General features: G+C 40.2%; 1 protein-coding gene across 1 annotated transcript; it reads right to left on the bottom strand.

Annotated features, from left to right (window-relative positions):
- Positions 1-3967: 3967 nt before the first annotated feature.
- Positions 3968-22587, bottom strand: LOC120833385 (uncharacterized protein C14orf132). The gene is made up of 2 exons (XM_040200450.2): positions 22205-22587; positions 3968-6034 (listed from the first exon to the last, which is right to left on the bottom strand). Exons 1-2 carry the CDS (start codon positions 22229-22231, stop codon positions 5798-5800), a joined length of 264 nt encoding a protein of 87 aa, XP_040056384.1. The 5' UTR covers positions 22232-22587; the 3' UTR covers positions 3968-5797.
- Positions 22588-24697: the final 2110 nt, after the last annotated feature.

Here is a 24697-nt window from a genome sequence, read left to right on the forward strand (position 1 = left end):
ATGTCATATAAGTGTTCTGTGCCACGATAATTCAATAGATGAATCGAATTTGATGATGTATCTCATTTTATATTATTATTATTCTTAAAAATTAAATATTACAAAAGAAAGAAGTATCTCAGATTTCTATTTAAGTAAAATTCTGTTTGTTACTTTACACTGCTAATAATATAGGCTGTGATCATTATAACGCTGCCATGGGACCCTCTCCAGGAAGTATTTTTTGATGCTTTATTTTGGTTATAATACTCAAATACTTTAACAACATGGTGGATAAAATAGTTACCAATAACAGTGGGCAGTGTTTCAGAGTGAGAAACCGATCCCTGCTCCGACGGAACACCTGTCACATTCATCACAACAAAGAGAAATGGACAGATCTTTCCACGGTTAATCTCGATTCTTGTCCTCCCCCAATTTCTGCTCTTCTCAATGATCCCGTCACTCACTGCCGCCCGCAGCATCTGTCCGCCTCTTTGCTTTTCTTGCTCTCTGTTCAAGGTACGGCAGAGCAGCCCTCGGATGGTTTCCACTCTAATTTTGGCCAGCAACTGAGTAAATGAGACTCAACTGTGTCTGCCAATGGGTGTGCCAGGCAACCGGAGTGATACATCTCAGTCTCCATGGCGACAGCCTGCATGTTTTGCATGCAGATATCACACTCTCAGTGTAGTGGAAGCCCGTGGTGGTCGTCAGCTTCTTTCAGACATTGAGCAGTTGCTGCCGTGACTGCTGCCAGGCGACATCAGTGTTCTGTATTTTCAATCTCCCATCGCCATGGCTTTGCTCTATATTAACTTCCTTGAAAAAAAAATGTTATATAAGAACGCGTTTAGCTCAATATGTTGAGGCACTGTTGGGCAGCACTCCTATGTCTCACCTACTCGGAGATAGGGAGGGAGAGACCCAGCTATAATAAATCAAAAGAATATGGCTCCTGGCTTTCGGATGATGGGTGATGCTGAGCTCCCATCATGGAGCAACAGTAATGAAGCATTTTCCCCGAGGCTGCAGCAGCGTCAGTGGGTGGAGGAGCCCCCGGGATTGCATTAAGGGCTCTCTGTTTCCACAGGGCGCGTTATTTACCATCCGACGCAATTGCAGGTAGAACAGAGGATTCGATGTAGAAGTGGAATTATATGATTTATCTTATCTGATCTACTCCGTCTTGGTCATAAAAATGCCAATTAATCAGTGGGTAAGCTTTCAATTATGAGGGAAATTAATACATTTAATCTTATTGAGGGTTGCTAATCATCCGTAAACTACTCAGTATAAGTTTCTCTGCAGGATACCCACAGAGCTTATCATCTTGTTTAATTGGTCTGCTTAGTCAGAGGGGATGGTGCTGCTCACTGAGCTCCTCATCTGAGGTTATGAGCTAATATTTGTGATGAGCGGCGTCATTAGAGAGAGCGTTTGTGCTTCAGAAAGAAAAGTGGAGAAAAGCCCAAGACAGAAACAAACAAAATCAAGGCCGTGAATGGTTGCCACAAGCAAAAACATTTCAGCCTGCTGTTACCATGGTAGCAGCCCACCTGAAATCATTTCCTCAGAGCCCTATCTTCCCTCGGGTGCGTTCCAAAGACGTTTACGCAGTCAGTTGGTGAAATCCCTGTGAAGTCTCTGTCAGTGGGAGGACAGCTGTCAGTTACTCACGTCGCCAATGGACCAGAGACTAAAACTCCATCCCGCTTGTGTGCAGTTTACATCAGAAACATCTGTCCATCCAAGGTCAGCGTCGATGACACATGATGCAAACAGATGATTCATGTTATGCGGTTATATATTCATATATTCAACACATATGTGCAGTGGGGGCCGGATGATGGAAACCAGCACACTTTTTTATTCCTCAAAAGTGACCTCAAGCCGGAAACATTGAGAACAGAGGACCATTACTGATCCTAATAACCTAATCCCATGAGTCAGAAAACCAAATGAATTGACCTGAAGCAAACTAATGTGTCTCTATTATCCAATATCGTGGTCTGCTCCGATGAACTCATTCACCAGGGGACAGCCATTACACTCTTCACCTCCGGTCCCTGCTGCACAGCAAACTCTTGTTTTGTTCACTGACTGCTGACAACAACATCATTACCAAAAACTACTTCTATGTCAAGTCAATATGTTGGGATGAAACACCTGAAATCTATTTAGAGCCTGAATAGACTGAAGCAATGCGTTGAGTGTTGCGTGCAGTCTGATTCATGCTGTGTGTCGCTGGATTACATGAGGCAATGACACCTTCTTCCAAGGTGCGTGGAGAAGGGTTACCTTGATGGGTCAGAAATTCAGCAACAAAAAAGAAAAACTTTATGATTATAGATTGTCTGCAGTCACTTTTTCTTTAAAGTGAAATGCTTAGCTGTAACACACTGTATTGTTGTCAAAAATAGCCTTTTGAAATGTGTATTAGCATACAGTATTTGTCAACCGTTATTTTTATATTTTTATTATATTCCATTTCTGACAATACATCCTTCTAAATAACCCAACTTTTAAAGATGGACGATTCTGTCTTCACTACGGAAGTGTGGTTTCGAGCCCCAAACAAGAAGACGATATGGAAGAGGGACCCTTGTGCGATGTTATAGACCCCTTCTCTCCTCTTGCTGATGCAATGCTTCGTCACATATACCACTTTGCTGTTATGGGCATATTTATGAGACACCATGCATATATTGCACAGCCTTTATTGAGGCGCTGGAGTATAGACCCCCTGAAGTACGTTCTTATATGTCTCTGAAGTGACAGTTTGACAGGATGTGTCCAAGCGGCTTGGCGTGTATTAGCATACCTGGCACCTCATCACAGAGCTGCCACTCTCGGCTGGACAGGAGTTGGGCTGAGGTGTTACATCCTGTGAGACCCGAGGGCAACCGAGGAGGAGGAGGAGGAGGAGGAAGAAGTTTTCACACCTTTTCCTCTCCTGACACTTCAGACCAATTAATCTCATCCTGGCTTTAAATGAATGACAATATATATTATTAACAGGAAAGAACCAGCTTCCTTTTGCATAAACCATATAAATGCCATCTTAGCCACTGTGGATTTCTCCCAAACATCACCTAGAATTCTAATGATCACTATGCATTAGCATAGATTAGGTCAGTGGTCATCCAATTCCCCCTGCTCGTTCTGAGGCTTTTTTTGTGAAATGAAAGACGGCTTATGCATGTTGTCTAGAGAAGCCTAATGACTTTGACGATCCCTTGATTTACTCTCTGTCGCCATAAAAAGGTCAAAATGTATTTTTAAAAAGTTTCTTTGGTGATGCATTAACTTTTTAGGTAGTGCCAAGATATGAATACAACATATGCATACATTCCTGTCATAATGAAATGCCGATCAACCTGATTTATACTTTTGTGAGTAGCGCTAATTCTAAAAGATGGTAAATGTAAACATTATACTTTGGTAAGTATGTTAACATGCTGATGTTCACACATAAGAACTTCAAACTATAGGATATCAATAGTAAGCAGAAAAACCCTAAAGTATGGGTTTTCTTCAAAAATAATCTGCCTTTCTTGAAGTAGGTAGGACCATCTTGCAACATTTCAACATTGCATGTATAACTTGCTTCCCAGTCTGTTGGTTCAGCGATACAAGTATGAAGAACGAGAGAGATGGAGGGGAGCAGGGACTCACTGAGGATTCAATCAAGATGGTTTCTAAACAACTTGTTCCTGTGTCAAAATGGCATCTAAGTTTAGCATCAACCTCACCTGATGGCTTAATGGGAACTGGTGCTGTCCTTGTCTGGTTTGGCTTCACCAGGATCGATGCCAGGTGACTCAGGCAGAGAAATGAAAAAGGTTGCATTTAGCTAGCGCAGTTTCCTGTGAATTATTCACTTAAATTCCAGATAAACTATTCCGATGTCTCCCAACAAAACTAAACACATCTTTACAAAAGGAAGGAGCATTGTGCATGTTGTTCACGGAAGATAAATACAGCATTTCTACATCAAACATTTATTAAAAATAACTGGCTTGAAAAGTCCCTTGAACATTGCCAACGTCATAATAAGACTACATTGGTACATTTGATACAGTTAGCTAGTATTGTAGTCCGCAGTGTACGGACATTTAAACATGTATAGTATTGTGTTTACGAGACAGGTTTATATATTTTGACCTAAAGCGTAAGGATAGCTTAACTCATAAACCGCAGGAGGAAATAGGTTTGCTGAAAAAGGACTACCGTCTTTGTCTTTCTCTCTCGTTGTCTGAATATATAGATCAGTCAGTGTGTCAATCAAAAATAAAATTATTCACTGACTTCACATTCAGAAAAACAAGAACATTGTCCTACGGTAGCTTGCATTTAAAACAACCACAACAATAAGCACAAGAAATAAACAACAATGCTTTCCAGTTGTCATATTTGTGTAAAGTCAGTGCAAAGTTTGCTGTGATTTTCAACCAAGCAATTTGTATAATGACCATCATAAAGAGCACAGATTGCATTAGTGGCTGCAGTTTGATTCTTGAGTCTCAGAGTAATGTTCTTGCATCCAATTAGAACAAGGATTAGTTGCCATGGAGACGCCCGCCTCCAGAATCCCTAGTGAGACAAACCTAATTTACTAAACAGTGACAAATGTAGAAATGGGTATATGACTACATATCATTTCAAAATGAGGCATCCTCTTCCTCTTGACATTGGCATATATTTATCACAAAGTTCACTAAAGATGTGGCAAGTGTTAAATTACTTTTGAAGACATACATTTACCAATTTACCAATCTGCCCTGCCCTGTTGACAGCATTAATTCTGAGTGATAAGAAATACTTTTACAAGCTGTACTTTGAGAAAAACAGTTAGGTGCAGTCAGTAAAGATGTACTCTTGCAATTCAGTTTGTGTTTTGGATTGTACTTTGTCAACATCTGTAAACAATTTCTAAACAACTCAACAGACGATAACAATACAATCCGATTATCTTAGAATTCATGGTGAAGATTACTATAAGTATTTGACAATAAGAACATCCACTTTAAAGGGGTTAACTTAGTTTTACACCACTTACTTAATCAAAACGTCACCCATTGCATATAAATCAATTAACATGGCTGAAACCATTTTTATGAGATTTTTAACCAGATTATTTTTCGTTTCCGGTCAGTGATATTGTTTAATGCTACATACACTGATGATCGCTGTCCACGCCGTGTTTCGTCCACAAAATAGTCCCTCAATGAGCTCCAACGTTCAGGGCCTCAGGACTGCCTGGCATGAGAATAATACCGCCACATTATAAATGTTTTAAAACCATCTCTGTTCAGCCGCATAATTAAACAGCACTGCCCTGAATTGCCAAGCAGCTATCTGGTGGATGGTTAAGATGTCCTGGATCAACCTGAATCTCAAGCCCCATTTAACCTCCATCCTCATCTCTGCATGATAATGAGAGTCTTGTCAAAGGAGAAACATGGAAACAAACTTAGCTGAAAAGAAAAAAAGATGTTTTTTTATTCTTGGTACAGAGTGCAGGTCTGACGCTTCTGTTTTTAACTAAAGAGCCGTTGAACACAAACGCTACCTTTCAAACTGCCAGTTGAATTATCCAAAAAACGATCCCTGCGAGGAAGAAGTATAGCAGTCAATGTTTCATTGTCTGGCATCACAACTTCTACACCATTAGGGGCTAAAAATGATCCAAGTGCAAGGGGGCGAGAGACACAGGGGGAGAGAGAGAGAGAGAGAGAGACAGTCTGTCTACACAGTTCAGGATGTGTGTGCGTGTGTGTGTGTGTGCGTGTGTGTGTGTGTGTGTGTGTGTTCATCAGAAAGTGCAGGCGTAGACGATCCCAACCACCACAATGTTCCCGATGGTGGCGATGATGGCGATCCAGAGCCAGATGGCGTCGCTAGACATGGACTGCGACTCATCCTGCTGGCCGTGCACCGAGCCGGCACAGGCAGCGGCGTGGACGCTGGCCGAGGAGTTGAAGAGCGAGTGCTCGCCGCTGTAGTCGTCAATGGGCGAGGAGTCCATGAAGGCTCCCGTCATGACCGGGATCTAGGAGAGGAGGAGAAGAAGAGAGGTTTAAATTAGGTTCGGCTGTTAATTTGCTGATTCCAGTGCTTTGAGAGTATATTACAATTTGACTCCTTTTAGGCCAACATCATCAGGGTTTCATGACTTATTCTTCTACTGGGGGCAGTAAAACTTAAAAAAGGAGAAAAAATATGAATCTCAACGTGGAATATAGTAAACGTTGAACCTGCTAAACACCAATGTGTTATCATTATGCGCATGTGTGCTTTGGTGCATTTGGTTTTCTAGAAAAAGAGCAACCGTTAAAATGTGAATAAAAAAATCACTTTACAGTCCTACGGCAAGGAGTAAAATGTGTTCCTTTCCTGACAGTTACAGCACACCAGGTTGTTTCACAGTGCTTGATTAAAATGCATTTAATATTTCAGATGTGGCCAGCCAAAGTGATTTATTATTATTATTAAAGAAACTGAATGCTTTCCTGTGTGTGATTTGTGAGAGAATTCATGGGCATGTTTGAGCATGAGAAATGCACGAGATCGTACCACGCTGAGACTGGAAAACATTCTTTCATAAACAATGTTAAAAATACCTCAGAGTCTTGCTTGCTCATTCACACTCCAAGAAACATTCTTAGTTTTACAGAAATACATTTACAAGCCAAGTTTATTGTATCTGTCTGAGTATGACATACAACCCTCATAAGTAACTGACTATACAACTGTAAACACTTTTGATACTTTTGTCTGCAGGTGTAATTTTCTGTGTATTTTAACTTAAGATAAACCCATATTCCATTGGTCTAAACAAACTAATGCCCGCATTGAGGGGATGCTTTTCAGATGATGTAATACTCCAATTGATCCGCCAGGTGGAGCCACAGACAGTGTTTTCAAATGCAAGGCCGAGGCAGATCGTTCAATGCTGGAGGACAATACTCCTCCTTGCACCATATAAATACAAACAGGTGGAATAAGCTCAAACATGATTCAGATATTGGAGAAACAATTAGCAATATTTATTTCCAACTAACACAATGTCTGATCACAAACAGCAACTAACACAATGTTTGGTGACAAACCGTTAGTGAAACACATTATTTATGTTTTTTGGGCTCCTTTCTCGTACTGTCTGTGGGAATATTCCTGTATTCACCTTCTGTCTGAAATGTTCCGTTTCCGTTTTGAATCAAACTACACACGTGAAAAAGAGGAAGGTGCAATTAACACAAACACTGATTTAAGGAATCTTTCGAAAGGGAAATAAGTAATTCAAAGGAAGACCATTTAGAGAAAAAAATATTTACATTTTATTATTATTATTTGATGTCTTAAAAGAATGGGATTCGAAATAAACACTCTCTCATTCAATGATGTGTATCAAATGGTGAACAACTATCTTTCATTGACCAACCCCAGAGAAAGCTCTTGAAACGCACACTTTCACACCTCCTTGAGTCACACAGCCTCCAGCTGTGCAATACTCAGACAATACAGCGGAGCTCCTTTCACCTGCTCTGCTCTCATCGCTTTGATGTATTCGTCCCAGCTGTTCCTCGAGCTGTGCCATCCTACACTGGTGATCACAGTAATTGTGAAATAGAACAGACCGTAATTGCCTCCTGTGGGACATTGCCACCAGTAAGTGCCCCGCGTAATGGCTTTGGAACAAACAGGCAGAGCCCAGATAAACGTATACCTACCCACAAAAGCACTGAAGCATTGGCTGTTAAGACAAAATCAGAACAAATAACTTGTTTTTCTGCACTAAGGGGTGTGGGGTGGGGGGGTGTATCAGCTCAAAAAAAAACATCTATACAGTCCTTGAGGAGAACAAATGTCAAGATGTTCCTAAGAGAACACATTGTAACGGGAAAGACACGGCGAAGGCAGACGCCTGCTGTGCCTTCCTCACAATCGTTGGAAGCACACAGCTTTTGATTTTCCCAACCGTCACAACCTTCTCTGCGCTGTTGGCTGCTTGGACCGGTGTTGTTGTGGGCTTCGTCTCAATCTGATTTAAACTAACGCAGCTGCCTAAAGGTTTGTGCAATACCTGGTTTACCGTCCCTGATGTCCAGACTCATCTATCCAGGGAAATCAATGGTTTCAGAGTTGGAAATTCTCTTTGGCTCCGTATTTGAGCTCAAATCACTACTTTCTCAGCCATGTATTATGATGACATGGCTTTCCTTGTATAATGTCCTGTTTTCTCTTTTCAGGCCGTATCACCATTGTCCCAACAATTTTCATTAAAATAGTGTTGCAAAGGCAGCACATTATGAGAATCACGCTGACCTTGAAGAGGCCTCGCTGCAGGCGTTTTGTGCTGCCATCATAGGAAAAACACAGGTGATACTGACACCAGTAACAGAGGCTCAGATGTGATGGAAGTTTCCCAGTGAGCCTTGACAGCGAGCCGGCAGGAACAACACCGGGGCCCCAAAAATAAAGAAGTAAAACGGAATTCTGCCGTTAATTATACATGTGCTTCTCCTGCTGTGACATATGAAAATGTCCTGTGTAAAAAGAGAGGCCCATCCTGTCCAAACAGGCCTTTTATTAGTCTGCTTAGAAGCAGTTGAGACACACACACACACACACACAGAAGTGAGTGTTGGTCTGACGAGTCTCTCACTGCCTCAAAAACTCGGTCATCAACCTGTAACAACAGCTGTGCGTCCCCATGTGGACCAACACGTCAATTAAACCTGCTGTATTCATGCACCTTGAAACACGCTAACTGTGAGAAAACGCGAGCTAATTCTAGTAATCTGGTGATGATGATAATTTCTCATATTATTGAGGTGTAAATGATCATCTAAAAGGCTGAAATCTATTTAAAACCTCCTGTCAAGTGCTGTTGTATCACAGTGGTTTTGTAAGAGAATCGCTGAACAAAGTATCTCATGTTTAATTCATGTGTGGTGTTGGGAGTTGGGAGAAATGGATGCATAGCACTAGTCTGGTTGATGCTTCTCTGGGGTCTCCTTTACTGTCTTAAATGATCTTAAATGATCCCTGTGGCAGAAAAGCACTGGAAAAGCTCAGTTCTTTATCCTACACTAAGCAGTAGGCTGCATAGAGGTTTAGAATACTTACTAATCATCAGTATTTTTGCATCATCAATGGAATGATGGTAAGGACACTCTGTGAAGTTTTCTCAAAAGTAGTTCACAAAATGCTAGAAAAGAACCAAAACACCTACTTGGTTTACAAATGAGAAAAAAAGCTCCACTCTAACTTGCTTTTATGTCTTTGCTTACTTATTCTATGTACCACAATCTATACACCTACATTAAAACTTGCTAGACTTTCAGAACCGTGCAAAACACCTCAAATAAAGGAAGGTACAGGAAACATCCTGTCTATACTATTTAGATCAGGGAAATAAATACCACACTGAGGAATCCTTATGTGTTAAATTGGCCGTTAAAGAAGAAGACTCCTTCTGCACAATAGAAACCGTTAGTGAAAACGTTTGGTGCTTTCCATACACCCAGTGTTGCCGTAACTCTGGTGGAAGATTTACGCAGGTTTTAAGGCGGCTTGTTCATCCGTGCAGGAGTGCAGGGACCTGTAATTTAAGGTCTGGTTCCTACGAGACAGATTTACAGCTGTGCTTTTATTGATCTTCTCTGCCCGCCATCATTTTTCAACAAATCTTATAATTCAGAAGAAGAAACACAACCCGGGTGATTCTTACTTGACACCCTAGTCAATCAGTCAGCTCGGGGGAAATTGAGCAACAAAGGGGAACGTTATATATTATTCTTATGAATAATAAATGGCTCCCCTTCATGCTCCTTGCCTCAGTGGTGTAGCTGAGCGTTTTCTATTCATTCTCACCATTATCGGTACTGCTACCAGTTCAACAAATAGAAAAATATCAACCAGTGGAGGAGATTATGCACCTTCACATCTGGAGCTCTTACTCACTGATATATGATACACTAATTGGAAGTTGTGTGACGACTTGATATTCATCAGCACACATTAAACATTAAAATCCACCACAAACAAAGAGTGATGCGATATTTAAGCCAGATAACAACTGGGAAACAGTTCCAGATGATCATACAGTGTGTGTGTGTGTGTGTGTGTGTGCTCGCTGAGGTTTCCACTGTAGCGCCGTTTCTCACCCGTGGCGTGTGTGAGTGCATGTCTGCAGTCTGTAATGCTTCGCTCTGTGACACCCGGAGCTCTAAAGACTCAGTTCACACTGGAATAAAGTCAGAAATTCTGTACTGTCAGCAGCGTCTAACACAGAACACAGACAGACGGGGGAGAATAAATGGAGATGGAAAGTTGAAAGATGTCACAATTTCCTCTTTATTCCTTGCTGACACATCAACACTTTCAACAAGGAATGAGGAAACGCAGATCACAGATACAGGAGAAGCGGTCAGCCAAAGACGTATTTCCCCACGTTTCAAATATTAGGATGATTATCGTGAAGATCACAGTGCTGAAAAATCTGCTCATGCTTTCTTATCTCTTTTAAGACGAAAGAAGAGTCCAACAGGAGAAAGAAGCCGGACAATGACTACAGGGCACTATGCTTCAGACTGATTGACTGCACTGATCACAACTGCTTCGGTGTCTTCCTTTCAATAGAAACTATGGTGTTTCACTCAGTTTACAGGTTGATAAATCATGAAAAGGCTTCTCTCGCACTGCCAAATCCCTGTACTAAAGTACAACCCGGGTTTATTTTGACAGGTTTTAACTTGATTCATCAACCATTTCCACTTTTATTTTACATTCTTTCAAAATCGATAGAAAAATGTTTTTCACCAAAGCCTGGAAGCCATTTATTATTTATGGGAGCCAATATTTTATATATGCATTCTGGATAATGTGCAGCAGCACGTGTTCTATGGTACAGTTTACACCAAAGTTATGTTACAGCAAGAGATTTGCAATGTCACCCACCACTTTAAAAATCTCATGAGCAATAATTTTAATTAAAACTCTTAGGAGAGTCACATGTTATTTCTTGTAGGTTCATGGCTGGTAAGAAAACTGACTTTATTCATGGAAAATCATTTTTATGAAACTCACAACATGACTAAATGCGTATCCTGAAGTGGGCCGACTTATAACAAAAACAGATTGAGGAAAATAATGGGTTTTGTATTTTCTAATTTTAAAATAATGTCGCTGTATTGTGTGATAAACAACCTTTCTGCCTTCATTCACGGAAAAGGTGTTACATTTTTCATTCAAAACAAGCTGAGAAACAAAACTGAAGATCATTTTTGATGTGAAGTGCTGCATTGTTCTTTATGTATACATAAATACAAATACATATGTGCCATTGCTTTGCACTGGAAATGACGAGGGCAAAGTTTATTTAAAGAAGTCTCACAATAGATTGTCAAAAAGATAAAAATGACATATTGCAGACAAATTGTTGTGTATTGTTGTCTAACAAGAACTTGGTCATTATCATGTGAAAAAAACAGATCAGCCGGCTCTGTTGTGTGTCTGCTGCTTGCGTCAGCTGTACGGCTCCTTCCACGCCTGCTCGTTCACTGAGCGATACAGATACATCTCAGGCGTAGAGATGGTGGCCTTTAATTGAATCTCCACTCATGTAAGACTCAGGCTGAGGTGCTGCCGGGTTCGCAACCACTCTCACTGCACACAGCAGTCGGACACTATAGCCGAGGAAAACACTCTCATTTCATCTAAAGTATATTTAACAGCATCAAACAAGCAAGTTTCAACAGTCATATTCTATATTTGGTGTAATTAAAGGGTGATTATAGCCAACAGTTCTTTCACAAAGCAAATATTTACATCTTCTCTTCAGTCTATTTCCTGTGTCTTATTGATATGAGCTTCCTTTGTTTTAGCGTTTTTCAAAGAACACTACTGTTTGAAGGATGTAATAAATTTAGCTGTTATTAATGCTGCAAAGTAAAAGTAAGATGAAAGTGTGTCCTCCGCAGCATGAGCATTACAGACAAACCTCTCAATCACTCTATCAGGAACATTTAGGAAAGTATGTTAGACAGACAAGGAACTTGACATGGCGGTTGGTGCATAACATTTGGAGTGATATTGAATATCACTTTTCTCACTCCAAAATCCTTCAAGGCCCAGTAGAGAACCTGCTGAGATGCATGAGACAACGTGAGACATTACGAACAACGTGAGACATCACAAACAACATGAGACAACGTGAGACATCACAAACAGCGTGGGACAACGTGAGACATCACAAACAACATGAGACAACGTGAGACATCACAAACAGCGTGGGACAACGTGAGACATCACAAACAGCGTGGGACAACGTGAGACATTACAGACAACGTGGGACAACGCACTTGTTGTTTCGCTTCGATCTTTAGCTTGTTCTGGTGTGACATTTCCCCTCCTGACTCCCTCCAAAAAAGATGTTCACCATTACCTCACTATTTACCCAATTCCATGTTTGCCAGGTATCTTTGATACAACAACTCAAGTCCATCATCTATTTGCTATGTTTCCTGAGCAGTTGCATGCACCTTATCAATGTAAAGTAATTGTAATTCCCCCTGTTTCTTTTCAGCAAAAGAGGCGTCGGATGGTACTAATGAAACCCTTTGATCTTCTGTCTCCTGCGGACACTGGGTTTGGCGTCAGTAGGTAGATTTTCTGCTCCTTGGCAAACCTGAGTGGATCCTGTTCCTAGTTTTACCACCACCACAGTGTGACGGCGTCATGAGGTCGCCTCTGCCGTGTGTCTCCATCTTCTCTTCCCCACATGCTGTTTCTGCATTTCAGCTTTGCTATCCTCAAACCGTTCGTTACAGCCGACACGCTGGGTGCCTTGTTGGATCCTCTTGTGGATACGCAGCCCAACTTCCTTTTACTGTTGTTAGTAAAAATGTGTCACCGGGGTGGACGTCACTCGCTGCTCCCTGATGAACGGTCAACATAGTACGAAAGCTGCTCACACTTCTAGTGCACGTCTGCAGAGGATGTTAGAGAATAGATGGAGTTTAGATTGGTTGCCTGTGAGCACCATGTTGTACCCTCATCAGCTCATTGCCTTGTAACATACGACCATGTGGGTTGTGACTGATTTAAAATCTTGAATGTTTGTTGTTTTTTTCCTAATCTAAATAATTTGCTGTAAATTAACATATTGTTTGTGTTGTGTAGTATGCCTTGCATATTGTGTAAACTGTATGAATACCGTGTTTAAGCTATTGTATTTGCACTCTGCTTCCGAAGTGTCTTTTAAAAGAAAAAATGTATTCGGGAATTTTGAATTCAGATCTTTCTTTATCTCTCTGCTTAATATTCTAATTCAATCAACTAATTTCTGTGTTGTAGAGCTGAAGTTATCCACATGACCCCATTGGCATTAAATATAGACATTTACATTCATAGTATTTGGCGGATGCTCTTCTTCACAGCGGCTTGCACTGTAGTGCCGTGTCTCTCCGTACTGTAAGATGCTCCGTTGGGGAATGTGACTGAACGGTACAGGAGTGATTCAGAAATGATGGCCAGATGGCAGGAATTTCTCTCACTCCGTCTTACGCCATGCATTGAAGTAAACGTGCATATATACAGACTCCTTTTGTGTGTATACACACGTCCGTGCTTGTCAGTTGCTGTTGTTAATTAATTTCCCAAAACATAAACTTTGATACAAACACAGAGCAGACGTTGATTAGACCAACAAAGTGGTAACTCTAATCAAGCAGAGTCAGCAACGGTTCTCAAATAACTTCTCTTTAATCCTGTGCGCGTGTGTCTGTGTGTGTGTGTGTGTAATTAATCCCCAGAGTAAATGTACTGTAAGTTTGTTATTAATGAAAAGCCAACCCATTTGTGATCAGCCCATCAAACACAGCAGTCTCAGTCTCTCGTTGTGCTCAGTGGGGGCGTCAACCTGTTCTATCAAGCTATTGCTGCAGACCTCTCTGAACCTTCTCTCTTCCTGTCGAATATAAATGGACCACCACACGTTCAATTCCTCAGGGGTTTTATCCCTGAATTGCTTTATTTTTCTGTCTCTTTTACTTAAGAAAATACCCTTACGATTATTTACCTCTAGCCTGAGAAAACATGATTAATTCTATCTGTTAAAGTTGTATCCCTCTCTAAGACTAATTCTAGGCAGTGTTTCTGTTCCCAATGCAAAGAAGACAAAGAATTAGGTGCTAACAAAATGTTTAAGTTGATGACATTATCCAAACTTGTAAAACTGTTCAACTGAGTCCAAACTCAGTCTCATGATTTGTGATAGACTCACAAAATGATTCTATTGGTTTGAATAATGTAGTTGCACGAATGTTCAATCTTTTTCATGCGGCTTAGACATTCTCCTATAAATGTAACGTTAAGGCAAGAAAATGAGTTGAATTCAGGAAGAATTGTCTCAAACGCATCACTTCATAAGAACAAGGCTTTGTCACGGAGACACAAGGCCTTAAAAAACGGTACAATAGGAAATCCTGAGTTTGTTTGACCAATCCGCCTCCTGTGCAGCCCACTCTTCCTCACTGTTTCATAGTCACTCGCTCTGTTCTTCATCGTCTTGTCAATGCCTTTTTAATAAGTGTGTCCAACATGGAAAAAGCATCCTAATTGACTTACCAACGTCTGACTTGCTTTTTTTTTGGCAGGCCAATTATTTCAAGTGAGTATAGAAGATTATTATGCAAAATAATTTGTGGCGTTCACCACTTGTGTATAGAAGATTATTATGCAAAATAATTTGTGGCGTTCAACACTTGTCTCAAGCACCCATTTCATGAGTGGTCAAATGAGGAGAAGGAATAAAGCTAACTCATTTGAAACAAATTTACATTTAAATCTGGTCCCGAAATGAACAACGTAAGAGATGTAAGACAAAGTCTGTTTTTCATTATGCATCCTTTTCTATTTTAACTTGTACATTTCAGTAATAGTTTCATATTTGTCATATGTATGTATGTCATATTTTCTCACTGTGACACGTGCCTTAGGTCAATTATAGAGGTCACTGTGAAATGTCATCACTGTTTCACAATGTACACTAACATAACCTACTTTATGGTATTCTCTCTCTTCTAACATCTGTCACATTAGACATTAATTTTAGTCACCAATTATTTAGGAATTTTATTTTTTTTGGACACAACACTTGAAGCTCCTACATGTTTATTATTTGTTGGTCTTTGGTAACATTCTTCTGGAAGAAAGTTTGGCACAACCGTCCCTGAACAGGCAGCCTTAGAAGGCAATTTTAGGGACTAAATCTCATCAAAGCACCTGTCCTTTTGAAAAGGAGACTTTGTGTTGGTCAAATTAAGGGAGTTTCCTGAATCCATCTTGAGGACTGAAGCAAACCTCGCAAATAAAGATGTTTAGGTGTTTTTGCATTGTTTGTTGTTAATGCGATCTTGAATTTTCATCAGCATAAAAATCCAACTGCTGTAATGTAATGCAATGAGCATCTTGCACTGGTGCAGCTGTTACAGCGCTGTATACTGCTTCAAGTTTGCATCAGCATTTGCTGTATGTATTTTCCCCACTGGAGGAGGAGTAGGAGGAGGGTGCGTTATAAATTTGTCACGCGAGTGCCGTGTTGGCCTAGTTAGTGTTTTCAAATATTGTAACAGTCCTCGTTCTCGGTCTTGAATTAATCTGATGTTTACATCTTTTGTCCAAGTATTGATGCCAGTGTGTGAATTTACTGTGTGAGGCTTTAAGGAGAAACCTTAATCGGCAATTTGGAGATGATGTAACAAAACACATCTGGGCAACTGTTTAATCATACACCGTGTTGTGTTCAGAACACAAGATATATCAATAATGCCTTGATGGAACCTGATTTGTACGTGTGTGTGTGTGTGTGTGTGTGTGTGTGTGTGTGTGTGTGTGTGTGTGTGTGTGTGTGTGTGTGTGTGTGTGTGTGTGTGTGTGTGTGTGTGAAAGCTGTTTGGATCACATAAAGCCAAAACTGGAGCGAAATGAATCAATTGCAACGTGTTCAGTCTTTGAAGTAATTACAGCAATAGACAACACCATTTGCTTCAAAATGATGCAAGGGTTTGAATGTTGTTTTCTTTTACAGACAAGTGAGTAAATGGTAATCCCACACAGCATCGACCCAGCAGGTCGTTTAATGCTTACGGGGAAGCTGTAAGCCCAAATGGATGTGGGATGAACTGCACACAAGAGTGTGGTGCTGCACCACAGGTTGCAACACGGAGAAGCTCAATACTCCTTGTGACTGGGGAGAAACCTCATGAGGCAATGTTTTAAAATAGCTCAGGGGAAAACGTCCATATGCACTACTTAGATTGGTGCTTTGCAAGGACTGAAACTATGGTGAAAACAACATTACGGTATGCCTACTTAGCTCAAAACACATCACAGCATCTGCAAGAAATGTCTTCAAGTTCAAACTGTAAAAGATTAAACATCTTAAGAAAATCTAAGTTGGCGTACTTCTCCACCACTCATGCATTCCAAATGATTTCCATACGTAATACAACTGGCTGTAAGTGCCTGATTCATCATCTGGACATTAAAGTTGCATGCACCTGAAATGAGAAGGCCACGGTCAGATTTGTTTCATATAAGAGTTGTGAATCATTGAACAAGACTAGTAGATAGATAGTGTTAAACATCTCCGGCAACACATTATACTTTAGCACAGAGGACCGGTGTAATTTGCGTTTTGCGTCAGGAGCAAAATATAAACTAGTGGCCAAATACAAATACTGACAGAAATGAGCAATGAAACCGAAATACACACATTGCATAACCCAGGATAAGGAGCTGATGTGTAGGTACAGTCAGTTGGTTCCTAAACTTTGGGTTAGGGTTTCACAAAGTGTTGAACTATTACATTAGAAAACTGGAAAATGATCTAAAAGCCCCTTTAAAATAATGTCTCATTCATTTTTGTTCAAACCAAAAGAAAAATCTTTCTTTTCTGAACTCAAAGGAATTTATATTTGAAATTCCAGCCAGGCATTAAACATCTCATGGAAAACTGTGAAAACATGTGTTTCAATGGGAAAGTTAGTGTATTTTAAATAAAATAAAAGATGAACTGGAGCCAGTATCTTTCAAAGTCTAACACTAAAACATAGCTTGGCTTAATTCATAAACATATCAATAAAATTATATCAAAACACAGGGATAAAGCTTGATCTCTCAGGATGAGTTAAAAATAGATGATTTATATGAGGATACATAATTCATACCTGCTGAGTATCTGAGGCACAGTTACATAGAAACCATCATGCAGTTAGGGGGGGTTTGGTCTTTCAGGGTAGATGTTATTACTTCATACTGTCACTGTCACGGTCTGTTAAGTCTCCCTTTTATTCTCCCCAGGACTTCTTTCAATATGCAATCACTCATTTTAGGTGCAAACCACCTGGGAGATGTTTGCCTGCAGTAAGAATATTTTGTGAGCTAAGATAGCACGAAGACACTGGGAAATGACTTAGTGGCAGCTTGGTCACATTATTTCATCTCTGTATTCTTTTAAGTGGCCCCCCAATCCACCTAGTCACTGCATATCGGTAAGCCTCGCCCTTAATTGTGTCAGGATCTCTGTTCTTGCACGTCACAATGAAGATAATTGCAGTTGCCCCTCAGTGCGCCTCAAAATAATTTAATATTTTTATGAGATGCATTTGAAAATGATTGAACATAAAGTTTACCTTTAAAGGCACATGTAAATTGACATCTCCAATGAATCTGTAGTTGAGATCGTTTTTCTCTAATAATCAGGAAATGGTCATTTTATATGAGAGCAGGCAGCCTTCCTGACAAGAATCTTGTTGGAGTTAAATCATTAACATCCATATCTAAGTGGCACATGCCACTGCCTACTTAAATATGACGTCATCTTGGATAATTAATCCGTCAACTACTCAGAAGCCAATAAAGAGACACAAATAAATAAATCAAAAAATAAGTCAGACCTTTTAAACACTTTTACTACTCTTGTCACGTCGGCCTAATCCTTCAGAACTTGACGTGCCGGCCGTGCTTAGTTACTGTTGCTATGTTAAGATCGGACGTCTGCTCGGGCATGGGTTTAGTAAATGATCAATTTGTTTACAAGGCGGTTTGGCACCTGCTTCAACATTCATCAGAGCCTAAAATAGAGACGGTTGTCCATTGTTTCTAATGAGAGCCTTGAAATGTCATCATGTTTATTCCACCTGACTTTGTCCACCATCAGTAACATTTTTTGGTGAGTTATTGTTTTGATCATAGGGAGGATGATTAGTCATTCAAGGCAAACCTCCAACCAAAGTAGTGCATTTGTTCTAAATGCTGGCTCCAGTGAATATTATGTTCTCTCTGTAGATGCACTAAATCCATCACGTGCGGCTAAACCTTCAAATATTCCCTTCTGCGAAAAGCTGTCTGACTATACATGAAGTGATCACATGTAAAAGTTCCATCCATCCATCCATCCATTGTCAGACCGCTTATCCTGCACACAGGGTCGCGGGGGGGCTGGAGTCCATCCCAGCCAACTAATCAATGAAATGTATGAACAACACTATAATAAAGATGTATCAAATCGTCACGCTGCTATTCCTGTGGAAGCCTCTAAAAATAGAGAGGAGACGATTCAAAGACTCCTTCCGTGTAGTCAAAGAATTGATTAGTCTGGTGCATACAGCAAGTAACTGTTGCTGTGTGAACCTGTTTACAGCACTGCAGGGTCAAAAAACAATAAGGTGTCAGTACGACCAATTTGCTGAATCGCAAAACCAACACCAGAGGGAAAAACTCCTAGAGATGAAAAGGAAGCTCTGCCATTGTAATAGGCCTCCTCTTAGCAAACAGGATGTGTATTCTTTGAACGGGAGACCTCGGTTGTGAAGAATGCACAGCGAGATAAAATGATTACGTAATTGAATATTTTATGCAATTGAGCCCAAAGATGTGCATGATATAGGCCTTGTGGCGGTTGCTTTAATAGGAAAATAATCTCATCTGTGAACTATTCAACCTGCATTTCCATATATGGCGTCCTATCTGGGGAGCAGTGGTGCACAAACAAGTATTCTTTGCACATTATCAGCCAGTCTTTCTACGATCGGATGTCATTTATTTGACAGATTTGGACCCTTTAGGTTTTGGTCCAATTGTTTTATGAAATGAAATTGGATACGACAAATATATTCTGGTTGTATATTGCATTTGGAACCTGCAGGAGTGTGGAGCAGTCTGCATCCGGAAAATCCAGGGAAACACATCTACTAACTTTAGAACAACGTACTTTGATTAAATTGACTTTCCAGCACGTATTGTATTGTTATCATGGCACCAAAGTGAAGCCTATTTGCCTCTGCCGTCAGTTCCTTGTCCTGGTCCTGTGGGTAAATACAGATGGCTGTGTTTGGGTTGAGTCTATAAACCACGTCCTCCAACATCATCTTTTTTCCTTTCATCTGTCTTTTCTTAGACGACAGAGTTTGACAACGCAATCAGGTAAAATGACCCAGAGCCACAGCTTCACTGAATAAGTAATTGAGTAATGAGAAGTGCTGATTGCTTGTCATGAAAAGACAAAGCATCTGAAGACTATATAAGGGAAACATATGTATAGCATTCTATTCAAAAGTTAATTCCTTTTTGTTTTTTTCTCTTGACCATGGGCATCAAATGTCGCAATAATAAAAAAAGAAATGTAAACAATCGCCGGGTTCATGCTTTTGTGTCCATGTAAAACTGAGTAAACGGCCAGTGGGTCACTGTGTACTGGATTGATTGATTGATTAACAGTGACCAACCTGCTCAAGGTGCAAGGACGTAAACTGTGTGATCAACAATCACATTATGCTGTCTCAAAATATTGAAGTGAGTTCAAAATCATTCTTAATATCCATTTCAACGGAGCTCGGCGAAATCATTTGTATATTCCTCAAATCTGTCTTTTTGAAAATATACAAGACAAATGGCCTCATTTCCCCTCAGATTTAAAAGCTTCACTGTCATTGTCACCTAATCCATGTTTTGCGATGCTTGAGGAGGCCACCACTTTCAGCATAATGTACTATGCCATTTTTCATTTCAGACCAGTGAGTAATTGCTGCCAAATGCGAATCATTCACCAAACACAAAAGCTTACACATGGTTCTGCACAGAGCTGGTGAGCAATTTTCACAAAAACAACAGTGAAAAATCTAGCAAACGATGTCCAATGGTGGTCAACATATGATGCATGTGCATGTCTTGAAATATGCGTTAGACCTCTTTAAAAAACTGGACCCGTCTTAAAGAGATAACTATAGTCGAAGTGATGGGGAAGGTCTAGTGGTTTGCAGGCGGCAGAGCTACTCTCAGATGAATTGTCAAAAGATCATTAATTGTGAAGTCAATATGCTAAACTCCAGGGACATTGGCCTGACTTCATTCACCGTCACCAGCACAGAGTGAGTCAGGGATTGAATTTCACCTCAACAAAAGTAGCCATTAGCCTTCTTATTGCATTCTTGAAGAGGAGGATATGGAGTCCTGGAAAAAATAACTATAGGAGCAGAAATTTGAGAAAAAAGTAAGATGGGACGGGATCATGGGGCACTGGAAAAAAACTCCTTGAAGTAATGACTTCTTGTTAAATGGATGTCACCTTCCAGCAAAACGGCCAATCCACAGTAAAGACGTTGGTGACATCGGCTGCTGCCAAGTCTCAAGGAACAAACGCGCTCCAATTTTGGTACAAATGAGTCGATGAACACTGATTCTTCTCCAACTCAATAATTGTTTTTAGCCAAGTATAATCTGCATAGACAGAAATTGAAATCACAGAAATATCCCACTGTATATGTGAACCTGTTAGCCGTACATTATTTTGTCATCAAAGTAACCAGGCAGTCTATGACTGTATGACATATGATTGCATACACAACAAGGATATTTTGACATTTTGATGGTTATTGAGTTATTAAGGCAAGTAGGGCATTAGTGGGAACATTGTGTTGTGTCAACATCTGCTCTAAGCACTTTCGCAATTTAATTTTATAGACTAAATAATGAATCAATGTAAATTAATGAATGTTGTGTCAACCTTCACACATTCACCAGTGGTAATTTACCTTCACCTTTCTGAACAAATCCATTTGATCTATTTTTGTATTTGTGATGTCTATCATTAGATGTGATGGACAGTACTGTTTTTTCTTCTGCAGAATTTCTTTAATGGAAACATCAAAGATCGGCTCCTTGTCTTCCTCGATTACCAAGAGTGTGTGTAGCCAGCTGCTGAGAATCTGGCTCATTCTGGCTCCGGCTGACGGCCTACATAAAAACTGGGCTTCTGTAAGTAAACCTGTGCACTACAGCCCAAACAGGTTTCAAGGAACACACCAGCACAAAAAGTCCTGGAAGACATGTTATTACAACTTTTAATAATCAATCATTGTAGCTTTAGGTCTCATGCTCTTCTCTGTTACTGCTCAGGATGTATTATTGGAAGGGAATCTAAAAACATCTGAGAATACAGAACAGATAAGAACAGCTTTTGGCAGCGCAGTGAACCCTTTCAATAGCAATACCCAAACGGCAAAGTAGATGGCACCAGACAAACCATAACCAGACAGTTGAGGAGTGGAGGCAATTATAGCCCCGTAGAAGCTTTAATGGAAATAAACCGCATGTCCATAAAAGATGCCAAATAACACATACATACACATGCTATATCTAAGAAGCCGAAGGCATGGACATAAAAATCTGCTTAAGTAATTAAATCACGCCATACGTTATTTTTCCACTGAAAATAGTGTAACTAGTATAAATACATACAATGTATATAAGTTTTAATGATTCTTTTTTTGTCACTCACCGTCCCATATTGGATTCTGACACAAAATCCCAATAAAGTACAAGATATCCATGACCATATCAAATTGTAACAACAACAAGCAAAAATTAAAATAAATATGAAATCAAATCAACTGTTTAAAACAAAAGACCACTACCATTTGCGGATGTATAATATACCAGGAAGTGCCATTATCAATATGTAATTGACCATGAAGCTGAACTACATTCATGTCATTACCTCTGGTTTAATTCTGACGTATTGAAAACCCAAATTCCGGATTTCGCCACATGAACCTGTTGACCGGCCGCGCCCATTCAATAAATGACCAAATGGTATCAAAAGTTCGGACGAGCCAAAACACCGCTTGGCCAACTGGGAGGAAAGACAACTCACCTGCGCGGCCATGAACGACAGATCCATGGTGCGGCTCCGTTCAGCGCTCAACGAGGGACGCAAGCGTGCGTAGTTGTTTCTGTTATTCCCCGACAGAGCATTTGCCTTCTGTTTTTATCTCCTAACTCGGCATCCGCGGGCTTCTCTGCGAGGCAGCGGGCATCACGTGAGAAACAATAACAAGAAATCACAACAAAACGGAGAAGCGACGGTGAGAAGATGAAGAGATGTGGACCCCCCCCCCCTAACAAAAAAAACAAAAGCCGGAGCAGACGGGAAAATGAAGAGATGTGACCGCGAGAGAGACTGAAGGAGAGGGAGGCAGAGGAGGAGGAGGAGGCGGAGGAGCTGGACTGTCACATGCACCGACGGAGGTGCAAGTTCTCTCTCTCTCTCTCTCTCTCTCTCTCTCTCTCTCTCTCTCTCTCTCTCTCTCTCTGTGTATTCTGTCTTCGCCCTTTGAGCTTCTTCTGAACGGACTTCAACTGGACAAAGTGGAAACAGGTGGAATTTACAAGCCAACAACGGATTTTTGATTTCAGCTGGAAACCGTAACTTTTCTCTCTCAGGTGAGCACTATTAATAAGTAGATGGAATCCAGCGTTCTGATTGGTTAAGAGAGTCGCGGGAGGTTGAGCGGAAACGTACAGTTGGTGTTCACGTTGACCCGAGCGTTCCTATCACTGCGCACTCAAAGTAACAGGTGAGCTTTTTTCGCAACCGTTAGTTGACATTTCAGTCTTTAGCTCGGTGGCGATCGCCGAAAAAAACCCCGTAAATCCCGCAAATCGGTTTGGGGCAATGCGAGCTTTCGCAACTGGAAAATTAAGGTGGACATCATGAGCGATGTGAATGAATGAGATGGTGCGGGACCCAATGCTGTTCATAAAGGTATGGGGACTATTTTTTCTCTAGACTACTGAAATGCGATACAGAACGTTGGGTGGCTACAACTATTTTGTGCTGAAAGGTAGCTATTTACTTACTATTTATAATTTCGCTGGTAACCGTATTATAAAAGCAAAAAGGTACGTGAGGCTGTACTTTATCACCCAATAATGTAAAAGTTCGGGGGTGTTGTTAGCCCCGACGAGCTTGTTAATGTGGTTTAATATGGTTTAATATTGAAAATGTTAGCTCTCTTTTGGACTGAAACAACTTTTGAGTTTATTCTGAACGGACTTCAACTGGACTAAGTGGAAACAAGTTGAATTTACAAGTCGACAACGGATTTCTGATTTAAACTTTTTGCTCTCAGGTAAGAACTATTGGCATGCAACGTTAGATACTGGACATGCTAATTCATTTGTGATAATTGATTGTGTTTAGAAAACAAAGCACTAACTGGTTAATTACTTGTTAATACAACTCAGATGTTATACAAGGATTATGCTAGTGATTTTAGTTCGGTTTCAGTAAATGTAACGTTGGCTACCGGTAGCTACCAAGCTGGAGTGCTGACTCGCGTTAGCTAACTTGCGTTAGCTAGAAACAGTCATCCAGCTCCAGGACGGTTTGCTACATTTTACATTTTGCTACAACAGCACTCTAGCCAGTTGAGTTAGCATTAGCATTGTTGTTTTAACTTTGTTTAACATATATTTTTTACTTCTTTTATTATGCATCCTCAGGTTTTGGATTTCTTTGTCGTAACATTTTTCGTGGCAGAGATGTTAGGCAAAATGGTATTTTTTATTTCTTTTACAATCTTCAGGTTTCGGATTCCTTCGTGGCAGAGATGTTAGGCAGAATGTTCCCCATGGGGCTCTATGGCTACAAAGGAAGCTACCTCTGTAACCCGTGGAACAGGTTGGACCTACTCATTAACTTAGGAGAGTGAGTATCCCATATTGACTTTCACCCTGTTTTCTCCTTCGTCTGCTGATGGAAACCATCGGTCACCGCAGAAGAACGGCACATTTCCGCGGTTAAATGAAACGCCATTCACTCTCATACACAGACGTATCTCATGGCAGAGAAACCAGCAAGTTCGCACAGCTTTGTTCAGACTCATCTGGCCTTTTGATAGGGACACAGTAGTATAGTTACTACAAAAATATATTTTTAACAATTCTCAGCATTTGTTATTTCTGTGTTTGAAATTCATTTCAGTTTCTACCTTTTCTGTATTTTCAACAGCTTTTATTAAATTTATTTCAGCTCCCGCAACTTCTGTGTTTACAGCAAATCTATTGAAATTCATTTCAGCTTCTCCCATTTCTGTATTTTCAACAATTATTTAAAAAATTGTATAACAGAAATGTTTTAATATTCATCTCGTATCTTTTTGAAATTCATTTCAGCCTTTCCCATTTCTGCATTTTCAGCAAATCTATTGAATTTATCTTCAGCTTCTCCCATTTCTGTATTTTCAGCAGTTTTTTCAAATTAATCTGCATGCATATTCTGCAGGAAATTTTCGAGTTTATTTATCTAATTTATTTATCTTATCTATTTGCTGATCATGTCCTCCCTTTCTTGGGTAAATTATTA

Source organism: Gasterosteus aculeatus, chromosome 15, assembly GCF_964276395.1.
Source record: "Gasterosteus aculeatus chromosome 15, fGasAcu3.hap1.1, whole genome shotgun sequence".
Taxonomy (NCBI): domain Eukaryota; kingdom Metazoa; phylum Chordata; class Actinopteri; order Perciformes; family Gasterosteidae; genus Gasterosteus; species Gasterosteus aculeatus.

Bases quoted from the DNA above. Each gene is read 5' to 3' on its own strand.
- LOC120833385 (XM_040200450.2), bottom strand. From the start codon at position 22,231: ATGGATCTGTCGTTCATGGCCGCGCAG. The intron at 6,035-22,204 runs GTGAGTTGTCTT...CTCCTCTCCTAG, and splicing joins TGTCGTTCATGGCCGCGCAG to ATCCCGGTCATGACGGGAGC.